General features: G+C 35.3%; 1 protein-coding gene across 1 annotated transcript; it reads right to left on the bottom strand.

The window, feature by feature from the left end:
* Positions 1 to 6051: 6051 nt before the first annotated feature.
* On the bottom strand, positions 6052 to 12842 carry LOC110738466 (splicing factor 3A subunit 2-like). The gene is made up of 7 exons (XM_021918875.1): positions 12601 to 12842; positions 12341 to 12510; positions 7643 to 7719; positions 7479 to 7544; positions 7321 to 7395; positions 7142 to 7216; positions 6052 to 6647 (listed from the first exon to the last, which is right to left on the bottom strand). The coding sequence occupies exons 1-7, from the start codon at positions 12750 to 12752 to the stop codon at positions 6273 to 6275; spliced, it is 990 nt and encodes a 329-aa protein (XP_021774567.1). The 5' UTR covers positions 12753 to 12842; the 3' UTR covers positions 6052 to 6272.
* Positions 12843 to 14541: the final 1699 nt, after the last annotated feature.

The raw sequence follows: 14541 nt of genomic DNA, 5'->3' as shown, positions 1-14541 counted from the left end.
GAGGATGAAGAACCATCGGTTGTAGAATTTGTGGTTGAAAAATCATTGGTTGACGAATCGGTGATTGAAAAATCATTAGTTGTAGAGACGGTGGTTGAAAATTCCTTTGTTAATGATGAGGTTATTCATGAGGGCAACATATTCAAGTCATTATTCGATGATAAAGAGAAAGACTACCTCCTTGTTCGTTCTATTAATTCTAAATTTTTAGCGGAGGAAGTAGAAGGTTGTGGTATATTTTCATCTCTTTCTTTTGATTTTTCCTTTTACCTTGAGTTTTCTTTATGTGCTCCTAATTTTTTCTAAGTAAAGATAAGTATGCTTGCAATTAAGCCATATCTAGTGCTTAATGAAATGTTTGCAGGAGCGTTTGATAAATTACTCAAGGCGTTAAAATCTTCCGATTGAGGAGGGATGGAGTATGGTCGAGTGGGACCTTGTTAAAGTAGTGCTTTGCGGGAGGCAGCCCGTATTTTATTGTTTTATTTTAGTCTTTTCTAGTTTTTCTGTGTTTTCGTTATTTTTGGTTCTTAGAGAGGTAAGGAGAGTGTAACTTATGCTTGTGGGAGTTTGTTTTTGTGCAGATTTTGAGCTAGAGAAGAGTTCATTCACGCTGGACTGCAATCAGGTTCGACCGGGCAGAGCTCGGCCCGATCAGGCGCGCGTACGGATCAACAAAACTACTCGACTTCAAAATGCCATAACTTTTGCGTTTTTAACGAAATTTTGCGTGTGACCTATCATTGGAAAGTTCTTCAAGTCTACTTTCCAACCCAATTGGAATCACTGCATTATCACTTATACATAAAACGTTATGATCGAAAGAGTGCACCTAACTTGATTTTGATCTTTTTCCCACTAATACTTTGTTTTATTCTTGCCCAAATTTGTTCCATATAGATGCATTGCCATTCTCGAGGCTTTGGTGACATTGATGAGGTGATGATGAGGAGTAGCCACCTTGACTACTAGCTTCCCTTTAAGACAATGAGGACATTGTGTGATTTAGCTTGAGGGAGTTTCTCGTGTACGCATGGTATATCTTTCACCCCCTCTCTTTTTATTTATTTGTTATTTTTTTTCTTGGTGTGCTTAGTTTAGTTTTAATGCTTTCATAGTTTAGATTTATTGCTTTCTAGAATAGTTTTTCTTTTGGTGTGTTTAGACTAGTTTTTTTTATTTTTTATTTTATTTTTTATTTTTTATTTGCTTTCTTAAGTTAGATTTTATTCTTTAAAAATAATAAATCCAAAATTACGTTCCAATGAATAATAAATCATGCTTTCTTGTGCCCCTTGATGAAAATTTTTCGAAATTGTTTTGATTCCTAGTAGATGATAGATATTGTGGATTAGTTGATCATGATTTGATATTTGATTGCCTTGAAATCTTAATATGCGTCAATTTTGCCCAACTACTTGTGAATATAGTGCTTGACTAGTTGATTTGGTGAGGAATGTGTGTTAGTTTCTGGTAAATCAATGAAGTTGAGTATTGGTTTTTAACTATGAGTAATGTTTGTATGACTCATTATTATGCACATTGAGAAGGACGAAGGCATTTGTTCTTTTAGGTGGTCTTCAGAAGATATTAGATACATATGTTCCCTTCTTTCTACCCATGTTGTTGCTTGTACCCTTTTATTGTTTATTTAGCCACATTACAAGCCTATTTAAGCCCCGTTGGTTACTAGTCCCAAGCTTGGCTTGGGGGTGCTAATAGTTAGTGAGGTGAGGGAGTTGTAGTGTGCACATAATTTGCAAAATTTTGGGTGGATTTGAGAGGTTATTTTTGTTCTTTTTTTTGTGGATTGGAAAAAATTGAAAAATTGTTGTTCAAAGTTGAAAAAATTCCAATGTGAGATAAAAAGAAAAAAAAAAGAGCAAAAGAGGATAAGTTGTTTCAATGTTCAAATGTTTTAAGTGAGGTCGCTCAAAAGAAGAGAAAAAAAAAATTAAATTCAAAAGAAAAAAATTCAAGTTCAAAGTTTGTTTGTTCACTCAAGTTCTATAATGTTATATTTTGTATATATGAGTGAAGTTGTAAGTGTTGGAAATATTGTTGATATAATTGGTTGTTTGGTGAAATTTTGTATAGTTGAGTTGTGTTGGAGAAGATTTGGTCATTATTTATTTTTTACCGTGGTTTATTAGGATTGGCTCCCTAAAGCATGGCTTTACTCTCACATTTTCCCAAATTTATCCTGCCTTTTACCCTAACCTTACATTACAAGCTTAAAGACCTTCCGACCTTTGTGCATAAAGTTGTATGGATGTGAAAGTAGTTGTTTATTAATGCAAAGAATGATTTGATATATTTCGAGTCGATTACTAGGTTGAGTGCTTGTTTTCTTAAACACACGAGTGTTGTGAGTTTGGGAGGGGTTGTTCACATTAGAGGGGTTGGATGGAGAGTGATCGAATACATTTTATATCCGCCACATAAAAGAGTGAAGAGTGCGTGAGCACTAGTCTTGAATTCCATATAAACTTGTGGTTTGCTCTACTTGACAATGTTTAGGGAGGATGAGTGGTTGGATGGATTTGATTGGTTGACTTTGATGCATATTTGTTGGATTTTCCTTGAATTGGCTATGCTTGGTTTTAATTGATTTTTGGGGTGAAGTATTTTTTATTTGTTCATTGATGAGATCTTTGCTTTGGGACAAGCAAAGGTTTGGCTTGGGGGAGTTTGATATGTTCATTTTATATAGAGATTTACCCCCGTCCCTTGGTCATATTTAGGAGTATTATTGGCTCTTTGGAGTCACTTTTATTACTAATATGCGTTTTCTAGTGTTTCCGTAGTTATGGTATTGTTTAATAGGAAATTGCAGATTTGAAACATTTTCCCGGACTTATTTGAGCCACTACGAACATTGGAGTAGGATCGCATTATTATGACCATATTTCGTAGCCCACGACCGGTTAGAGTCATCAAATCGATGATTAAGGGCTCGGTGAAGAAGGAGAGTTCGAGGCATCGGATCGATTCTTAAAGACCTAAGAGGAAATTTGGATTGGGCTAGTTAAGAGCCCAATTGAGATGTCCAAGTTGCCCAGAAGATTGCCTGACCGGGTAGCCCTCGCCCTGAGGCGCGCCCGGCCGGGTGAGGCATATAGAAGAGAAGCACCCTCCGCCCACCGGCGCGAGCGAAGCACTCTCTCGGCTAGAGGCGGGCCCGGCCGGGCGAACCTCTGCCCGACCAAGCGCGTGCTTTTGAGGAGCGTTTTTGCGACTTTTAATTTGTTTTTAATTAGGATTTTTGGAGCTTAAGTATAAATACGTTTTGTTAAGCAAGATTTTGGGGGACGTTTTTTTCATTAGTTAATTTTCCAGATTTTAGTTTTAAGCTTTTGGTTAATACTCTTGTTTTCTCTCTCTCTACACTTAGAGTTTTATGCAATTCATTATTTCCGTTTATTTTGGTAACGATTTCTTCCCCCTTTATTTTCAGTAATTTAATTGCTTTAATTATGTTTCGTTTATTTGCTTTGCTTAGTTTAGATTTAAATATGTGTGAGTAGTTTAATTTCTAGGGTTGTGGGGATCCAAAAATAATATGAAGGGATAGTTTATTATTGTTGATTGTCAATGCTTGATTGATTTCCTATTGATTAATTTAATGCTATGCAATTAGATTTGGCCAGGTTTAATTGTATGAGTTATGCAATATTAATTCGAGATTCGAGAGATGAGAATTGATGTTTAGGCTTAGGTTCAATAGGCAGGTTAATTTATAAATGGTTAAGTCAAGATTGGAGAGATGCGATTTAATACTGGTAGATTAATTCTGTGATTGTAATGCGTAGCAAAAGCCTTCTATGATCTGATTAATTGATGCATATGATGATTGATTATTGTATTTTACCCTGAAATATTATTTATTGGTGAACCTATATCCTAGCCTTTGATTTATTAATTTCCCCCTTATTTAATTTGCTTTAGTTTAATTATTTTCCCTAAGATAATTTTCACATAATAATAATTCGGTTACTTAATAGTTTTGATTATATTAATTATTTAGGAATCGAAAGACTTGTTTCCCTGTGGATTCGACCCTACTTCCCTATCAACTTTAGTTAGAGTACTTAGGTAATTCTTTTGATTAGGTGATATGACTTTAGCCTTTCAACCACCAGTTTACCTCCCTACCACCCTCTTACCTACAACCAGCGCCTTCCCCACCCCGACGACTAGCCATACCGGTCCTCCATCGCCGGTCGACCCACCCCATACCTTTAATCCTTACCTCAACCCTCTCCCTTTCCCCATCGTGCCACCAGTCAAACCCTAATCCACGAAATCACTCCCTAGCTCCAATAAAAAACCCAATTTTTGTACTTTTACTCCTCCAACCTGGTCGATTCTTCTCGTGGGTGGGTTTTGGTGTGGTTGAAAGGTTTTCGCAGGTTGTAGGTAGATTTTCGGGAGTGGCGGTTGGTTTGAGAGGTTGTGGGTGGTTTTCAATTGTTGTGGTGGGGGTTGTGGATGGGTTTTCGGGAGTAGTGGTGGTTTTCAAGGGTCGTGGCTAGAGTGAGGGGCGGCGCCAGCGCAGGGGAAGGGGAGTTTGGGAGCCGACGACAGGGTGGAAGGCAAGCTGGGGGCGGTGTGGGGGCGGGGAGGATGGCTGACTGGCTGGGCTTGGGGTGGTGGAGTTTTTTTTTTTTTAGTTTTTTTAAATATTTTTTTAATTAATTAATTAATTTAAATAAGAACCACTCAAATGCTGCCACATGTCACAGTTAACGTTAATAACTAACACAGAAAGTGGCATGTTGTACCATTTATGTTAAACTCAGTGGTACATGGTGAATTAGAAAATTTTTGGTGGTATACCGTGAATTAAGTTAAAACTCAGTGGTATATGGTGAAAAAACTATATAAATAAATAATTATTGGGTTTTCAATTAAAATACACCTTTTTAAATATTAAAATGTTATAAATAATTCATTTCAAATTATTTAAATACGCCATAAAATAATACTTTAAATTAATATACGTATAAAAATACGGGGTATTACAAGAATAAACCCAGTGCACCATAACTTATTGTGCACCCAACCATCTAGTATATCATACGAAATGTGATTATATCATACAAAATGTGAGTATGTCATTACCAAAGTGATTATATCATTCAGAAACTAATTATGTAAATGTATTATTCGAAAAGTGAATTTATCTTTTAAAAAAGTATCAAACAGTAATTAAATCATTCGAAAAAAAATAATTATATCATCCAAAAGATAATTATATCATCTCACTATATTGTTTAAAATACGATTGTATCATTCAAAATATAACTCACAAGTCATAACAAGATTATTATGTCATCTAAAAAAGTGATTATATCATCCAAAATGTGACGTGTAAATTTTAGGTATACAACAATTTATTATACACCAAGTCCATACAAGACCTGCTAACGAGTGGAATATCAACTTGCGAAACCTTATTTTGAAATTTGAAAAAGATATAAAAGAAACCCCGTCATCTTTTTAATAGGAAAAGAAGAATACAAAAGCAGACTATGGACTAAGGATAACATTTCACCTTATTTTTACGTTAACAATATTCTTTCCTTTTAAAGCAGTTAATTAATTTAAGTTATACTACATCCTCTCCTGAAAGATATTGACACTTTGATTTATGTGTCCAAAGTTAGAAAGCTTTGAGCGTATTTCAAATAATAGTTATATTGAATCTTGTTTAATTCATCACTAAATCCATTTTCCAAATATTAACGGTGTATAATTTGCAATACAAAATTAAATATATTAATTGCTAATGATTGTTAGAGTTCATAGCAAGTGTAATGAACTTTCAAAGACAAAAATAATAATTTGAATAGTTCGATTTAAAATAAACTTTTTCCCCCCTAACCTGGTTGGACTAATATATTTTCCAAGTCAAACCCTTCCAAACTCTGGCCTTTCATGAATAAGTGAATTTGCAATGTTTTTCATGGCAGCAAAGGGCCAAGGCACTATTCTGGTGGGTTCGACCCCATGATGATGTACGAAATATAGCACAGCGGCGAGCGCACAGACACACAACAAAGGATAATACTAAAATGCAAGCAATTACAAAGGATAAGTTGCAGTGTAATTACGAAAAATAATCGTCCATCCTTCTCAAAAGATTGTTAATTCTGATATTTTCCCCATTAGAAAACGAACCTATAATAGTACAATCTTATACAAGGCGATCACGAAAACAACTTTGAGCTTAGTACAAAATTCCCAGACCAAAACTACTATAGATTCAATTACTGGCCCATGTTGGGAGGTGGGGGTGGTGGTGCTTGCATCTGTTGACCAGGGAAACCATGGGGTGGAGGAGGCGGTTGGTTCCCCATCGAGAAGTTTGACATACCTGCACTCCCAGCTGGGGGAGGTGGTGCACCAGAAGGCAAGGGCCTCGGACCATTGCCCATTGAAGGTGGTGGAGGAGGTGGCGGCATTCTTAGAGGATTTCCAGATGGAGCACTAGGTGGAGGTCCCTGCGGGGGTGGAGGTGGAGGAGCATGCGGAGGTGGGGCAAGAGGCCTCGGTGGGACCCCTGGAGCAGAAGTGCCATTTGGTGCTGGAGGAGGTTGTGGTTTGCTCGCCTCTGGTGGCTTGGCCTTAAAATATAACTGTAACTGCAGAAGTGCACAAGAAGAAGCTCAAAACTCAAGAGTAAATTTGATAATTGAAATAACCACAATGTTGGTTTGGAGGTACTGTTTCCCAATTATACTTGGTAATTTGGTATATTGCAAGAAATGGCGTCTTGTGATCTAGTGAACATCTTGGAAGCAGAATATCAAAGTGAAAAGAATATAAAAATGAATACTACGCAAATCTTCCGTTTCTTTTAGTACACACGTCTTTACTTAGGTCACTATTCATATAATTTACTCTGACCTCCTTTTGTGATTTATATTTAAGAAAACACATCATGTGAGGTCTTTTTAGAATCGTCTCAACGTCTATTTTCCATATACGGAGTACCAAAATTTTATTATTTTTGTTATAGCTAATCAAAGATATTCACACTTGAAGTTATGCATTGGCAAACAAGCCTACAGCCCTAAAAGAAATGAGTCAACGAATATGAAACAGAGGAATTATGATGCCAGAATTTAGGACATACCGTGAACATCTTGGAGTCGGGATCCCAATGTGAGAAGAATTTGGAAGTAGACTTGTCGATCTCTGTGCTAGGAACCTGAATGCATACGCAATTAATATAAACAAGACATCAAGATTGCTACAAGATTTACTTTGTAATTCGTATGGTTTGACAAAGATAACACACTATATAAAATTTACCTTGAAAGCTATAATTTCGTAAGGCTCTGCAGCAAACATGAGATATTGAAATCTTTTGTCAAAAGCTTCAACCCTCTATTCAAGAAGTAAACAACATTAAGATTAACAGCAATTGGACAATCTGTAAAGTTCAAAATTTCCAACATATTGAAATTTACCTGCTCAAAGGAAGACATAAACCGGTGCCTTGGCTTTGAGTTGTCCTCAATCTCAGGATACTCTATCTGCAATGACATAGAGAGATATAAGTATCTAAATTTAGAGCAGAGTACTAGGTCCATAAGCAAATTCTGCAAATAGCAAGCATGCATTTAACAAGTACCTGGAAAAGAAGAGACCTCTGCTTTGTCTCAGGATCAAATTGCTTAGTTACTCGGTATCCAGGTCGACCGATCTTGACTGCAAGGAAGAGAGAAACATTTAGACAATCACATATGGTACAAAACCATTAATCAACCAAAGAGAATGCTACTAAGCACTACCAGTTCCACATAAAACACAATAGCAATAAAGTTACGCAGGAGGCCGCATTATGTTTCACCTACAAGAAAAGGAAGACCGAAATAAAAAATCCCAACAACCCACAAGCTTTAGGATAAATATGAATACCAAAAAGCTAATGTATATTCAACATAGTCACTTCAACCAATATAACTGAAGAAATGAAGGCCTCAAATTAGTTGCCTAAGTTATAAGTAGGCATGGAAAAAATTCCAATATGCTAAACCCAATCACTATTAAACTGACCTAGTTCCTTCGCACTAAATAGCAGTTTAAATTAAAATGTAAAATAGCTATATTCCCTCTATCCGGATATAATAGTCGCATGTACTATTTTGGATGTCTGAAAAGTTGTCACGTTATAATAATACTTCAACATACATGACTTGAACAGGGTGATGGATAGAGGAAGAGAAGGGCACAACCACACAAATACTACTACAAAAGGTATTTTGTTTGCATCAAATGAATCCTTAGTTTCAAGAATAGGATGCTAGCTATTTCCAGGGGCAGAAGTGTAATATGGTCTTTCAAATAAGCAAAGACACATGGCAAATTAAGGCATCAAACTTCAACATTAAGTATAAAAACATATGTGATGTTTTCTGCTTTGGATTTCAAATAATACTGTATAAAAAATGATAGTGCAAACAATTAATATATAAGGACAACAAAATACAAGCATCTTTTCAAAAGGAACCACATACAAATATATAAGCATGAATGCCAAGCACACATCTGACGATAAACATAATAATGCCCATAAAAGTGAAACAAATAGACAATGTTACAAGCATAATTCAAACTCAGATATAGCTACTCAAAATAGAGATGATAAAATTAGCAAAAACCTTTCTACATAAGAATCTTTCCAGAAGAGACCATAATTTTAAATTTGAAAGGGCACATTATCTCCAAAAAAGTAAACATGATGGACCAACAGAGGAGGAAGAACTGGGCTTCACAGTTGTGGTTAAAAGTTTTCAACTATAGCTAGTTGGACACTATAATTTGAAGACCACACATCATATCACAATACAGCAAACAGCATAAAAGCTACAGGGGAAAGGCTACACTCTCCTTGAGAAACCATATAGATTCAAAGGAACTTGAATGACCATTCTTCCAACTCAAACAGCCACATGAATTATGACAGACCTCAAGATAACAACATAAACAATTATACGAATCAAAGTAAAAAGTGCACATCATGTAATGTCTTAGACCTGTGCCAATAATTAGCTCATGTAAATGATGTAATATGCTGAATCACCATTTCCCAGGCATCATGAAGCCTCACATAAGACGACACAGACATCAACAATTAGCCATAAACTATAAAACATTAAAACCAAACAGCATAACATACAAAATAAGTAAATCTCAGTATCTCTCTATCCCCAAAAATTTGATACCCTATCTCTCAGATCCCCCTCTGTCAGTTCTACAATTCTTCTTTGGTTAACTCCAAGGAAATAAGGTTAAAAGAAGTCAATGATTTCATCAGTGTCAAGAGTTTATTATAAAAGCCATGCTTTTTTATTCACACACTTGTGAGTGTTGTGTCTTTACAAGATATAGCAGGTTAAGCTCATTTTACCCAACCAATCCCTATCACCACTTTCCAATCATATCTTTAATTTTTACTAACAGTGAGAATCATTTTGCAACAAAATATAGTTAAGACTATAGAAGGTCCAAGTCCACCCTGGAACGAAGGATATCAAGGAAGCCAGTTGGCTGCATTTGATGAATAACCTCATATCCTGATTTATAAATCCTCTTTCAGGAAGCTAAATGCTACATGATGCCTATAAAATTATCTATCTACTACCAAAAAATTGGATAAGATCGTATGACAATATTTGATTTAGTTAATAAAATTCAAAATTAAATTAATGATGTCACTAACATTGCTCTGGAGTCCAGAGTAAAATCATAAAAGACTCGTAAGTTGTAATATTTACAGGAATACTAGACTACTTCCCACTCAAATCTCCATAGGGAACCAATTTATTGATCCTACTTCAGCTACATGTTCTTCCCCATAATTGGTTATTGATATAATAAGAGTGTATCATAATGTAATTGCAGACTAGATAAAAGATGCCAACATTATGCTTTCATTATTGAAAACGAAATTCTCCACCCATGACCCATTTTTAGCAAGTATCAGAAGTTGCTACAAGTAGCAGAACATAGACAAACAGTTCAAGTAAAATTATCTGAAGTACTCAACACAATTTTAGCAAAAGTATCAGAAGTTGCTACAAGTAACAGAGCATAGACATACACTCAACCCTAGCTCATGACACATATAAAGCAGGGTACATATAGTTGATGCAATAACAATATCAAACAGTAATCTAATTACAGAAAGGGAAACACACACACACAAGACATCGCATTACCAAATCTGATGACATGTGTCCTGAAAGTTACCAAGAACCAACACATATACTTGTATACTACTTCCACATCTGAAAGCTCTTAACTCTTTCCGTTTCAAAAGTGCTTTGAACTTTCACTTTATCCCATTTTTGTCAAACCCCTTGTAATACCTTACCCCAAGGGATGGCAATCAATTTCAAAGTCGACCTGTAACGAAGAAACAGGTTCAATCTGAATCCGATAAAAGGAATTCCTAGTCCAAGTCCATGAAATATAGTCCAGGTCCGGATAGGAGTCGGGTCGAACACAGACCCTACACACTTACACAGCCCCTGTCTTGGTCCGACCTGCTACTATATTGCCATTTCTCTCTCTCTCTCTCTCCAACCTTTTTAACACACTCTCTTACTTTATCCATCTTTTTTTTTACACCCACTTACCACATCAACACACTCTCTCTCCAAATCTCCAACTGCCTATATTTGTGTACAAATAGTAAATATTAAGAACTTTCTACATCAGAGGCAATATATAAGGAGGATTATCCAACCACAACAAAACTAGAAGCTAAGGGCTTTTTTGGCATTGTTTTTTATTTTCAGTATTTTTTATTTTTTGAAAATAAAAAAACAAAAACAGGAAACAAAAATAAGATGTTTTCAGTTATCATGATTTTAATAAATTTGATCAATTTTTGATTAACGATACCAAATGGACCCTTTAATAAACTTTTTAAAAAAGGTGTTCCTATCATAAATCTTTGCCCCTTTGGCCAAATTAATTTCCCCAGTTTATATTCTCATAGTGTAGTTTTATTACCCTGTGTATTTCCATGTGTTTCACTCATTAGACCACCATCATGAAAAGAATAGCCAGGGGTTACTTTTTTTAGAATTTCAAGCGAGGCTAAAGGATTATAGGTGCTAAAGTGTTGAGACTACAAACATGGGTTTGGGTACTAATTACTGAAGATAAAATGAACAGTCAGGGTTAAAAGGACCACCCACATATAACATGAAAATATATGTTGCACAAGACATGGATATGAATGTCCAAGTACATATCTGAGCATTCAAGTAGACAAAGCTTCCTCAAGATATTGTTTGGGACACAGCACAGGTGTTCTTTTCATCAAGAAAGCAAGTACTACTGCAGTGGGATAATATCTAAAAGGATTTAATAAGCAATTCAATTTCTTACAAAATTTCGAAACATGAAGCTGATAATATTATGAGTTTGGGATCCAAAACCCAATAATTTATATGACGCTGACTTATTATTACTAAATCTGTTTAGATACATGAATATAAGATTCCAACTTAACCCTGGACCTCTATCATTTCAAATAGCAGATCTATATCATATAAAGTAATTGCACTCTTCTATGCTGCTTCTTTGCCATCAATCTCGTATTGGGTCTTACAGTATATGAAGTGTCCAATTGTAAGGTGACTAAGGTAAGTGTTGGGTATGAAATCCATACCCTTGTCCAATTGTAAGACATGTCTATGACACCAACATTGGCAAGTTAAAGTAAAACAGATAAATAATACTCCGTCGCTAGTAATGCTGTTACGATAATTATATTCAAGAAATTCCAATTCCCTCTACTGCCTGAAAAATGTGAAAATGCATCAACCAAAGAGTAAACCCAATCCCTTTGAGAATCAACCAGAAGAAAAACCCTCGAAAACTCTTCCCTCACCTCCCAAACATAAACCCTTTCCCTTCGATGAGGTTCAAGCAAAGTTTTCTCTTAGAGCATCAACAAAAATAGAGCCCAAAAACCCTAAAAAACTCCTCTAACCCGAAACATCCTCCCAAACATATCTTTTCCCCCCCAACAAAATTTCTCAAAGAAATTCCCTTATAAAGTAACTAGATTCAACTCTCCAAGCTAAACTTCAAACCTCACCTCACAACCCGAAAAATTAAATAAAATTAACAATTACCCAATTCACCATACATCACCAATCTTCCATTAATTTATCTTAAACAACAACTAAACCATCACAAAAAACATATCCAACAATCTTCAAAAATAAATCACACAAACAGGTCCAGAAAAAACAATTAGGGAAAATTACACAAATTAGAAAAAAGATAAGAGAAAAAGAAAGAAACGAACCAGTTTTACGAAGATTAACTTTGCGTTTATTAGGCTGAGGTTGAGCAGGAGCCTCCTTAGCCTCACGCGCAGCTCTCTTGGCCAAATTAGTCTGATGCCGCTTTCCTTGCGTATGAGCCAAGTAGTTACCCTCATTGTTGTGCAATGTCAAACACAGCTTACACTCGTAACTGTTAGAAAAATCATCAAAGAATCCGCCATTAAACTAGGTAAATTGAAATAGGAATTGAAGAAGGAAGAAGAAGAGAAGGAGAAGAAACCTGCCGAGATGATTGCGCATGAAATAAGGGTCTTTGGCGAGATCGATGGTCTCGAGGGCGAGACGACGGAGACGTTCGCGACGGTCGATGGCTTCATTCTGAGAAGTGGCGGCGCCACCGCTTCCTGGCTTCGATCCCCACTCTCTGTCCATCTTTTTTCTCTTCCTTCACTTCTTCTACGAGTAATCCTAATTGTCGAAAGTTATAATCTCTTTTTTTAAGTCGGTTTTAAGGTGATAATTTCTCACTATATGCTTTTATTGATTCAAAAATAAAAAAGTATATGGCATTTACAAAGTGATTTAAATCTAATAAATACACGACAATCAAATCAAATAAAAAAAAATCTTTTTAGCAGAAGTTGTTTCAAATCGTACATTTTTCATACCCTCTTTCATATCGCTGTGATTTACAGCTTTGTTCGACGAGAGGATCTATCGATTTGTGGTAGTCGTGAAGAAAATTTTTGTCAAATTCATCTAATTGAAGATTTGAAGGATTAACCTCTTTTTCGATCCCGCATAAATTTTTACCCATGAAACAACTTGTACTACACTTAAATCAGAATACAAAAACAAAGAGGCACTTACTACACTCAGACCCACTATAAATTTAGCTATTTCCGGCCTATGAAACACTTTTTTACTTTAAGAAATCTAGAGAGAAAAAAGAGTTTCTTTTTTTGTAAAAAAAAAAAAATAGGTTTTGATTATTCTCCCACCCATTTTTTTAGTATTAAAATTCATATAATATATTTAATAAAAAAAAAATTGACCATATATTTGTCATTCTACCGTCTCATTAGATCATATTGTATCATATTAACAATAAGCTATATATAAATGCACCCCATATTATTTAACAATTTCTTATTTATCTTACTTTACATAAATTTTCTCATTAAAAAAAAAGTTGAACAATCTGTTAAGCTATGTTATTATTACATCAAATATCTAGTTTAGATATTTGTTTTAGAACTTTATCGATTCCCTAGGAATTTTGTTATAGTTGTTAGTTGTAATAGTTCCTTGTATAAATACCTCACACTAAAATAATGACAAGCTGACTTCATTTCTACAATTTCTCTATGTTCTTCCTTCTTCTCTCTCTCTAACTTTCTCTATCTAAATCTGGGTTTGCTCATGGTATCAGAGCTACAAGGGAATTTTGGGTTGATTTCTTCGGCGATTGCTACATAGATGCAAATTTTCATCTTCGATTTCTTCTTCTTGATTCACTTTCTCTCATTTTCTTGATCAATTTCTTAATCGATCTTCTTCAATTGTCTTCGATTTCTTGATCGATTATTTTTCGATTTACGAATTCTTTTATCAAAATTTTTCGATTGTTCTTTTCTTTTATCTTGATTTTGCAATGGCAGCAAGCACTGAAAGTCAAACTCAGAATCTTAATAGCGTCAATTTCGCTGACCCTTACTACCTCTTTAATGGTGATCATCCAGGCATGCAGCTTGGGAATCATATTCTTACTGGTTCGAATTTCTTGAACTAGAGTCGTACTATTCGTATGGCTTTGATTGCTCGGAACAAATTGCAATTCGTTGATGGCACTCTTCCTCCACCTCTTGTTGATTCACCAGACTATCAGAAGTGGATTCGGAATGATTCTTTGGTAATGTCCTAGATTTTGAACTCTTTTGATAAGAATTTAGCTGAGAGTTTCAGGTTTGTTAATTCCTCACCTGTATTGCGGAGAGAGATTTCTGAGAGGTTTGGGCATTCGAATGCACCTTGATTGTTTAAGTTACACCGCAATCTGAGCTCTATTAATCAAAATAATGATAGTGTTGCTGAATATTATGGTCGTTTGAAGAGTGTTTGGGATCAATTGCAAGTTCTTGAAGGTTTTTCTGATTGCACTTGTGGAGCATTGAAATTGTGTAGTTGCAGTATTCTCTAGAAGATTCTAGAAATGGATTAG

The sequence above is a fragment of the Chenopodium quinoa genome, unplaced genomic scaffold (assembly GCF_001683475.1).
Source record: "Chenopodium quinoa cultivar QQ74 unplaced genomic scaffold, ASM168347v1, whole genome shotgun sequence".
In the NCBI taxonomy this organism is placed as follows: Eukaryota; Viridiplantae; Streptophyta; class Magnoliopsida; order Caryophyllales; family Amaranthaceae; genus Chenopodium; species Chenopodium quinoa.
Note: the sequence above shows the minus strand (reverse complement) of the source record. Positions and strands in the feature narration are given on the sequence as shown.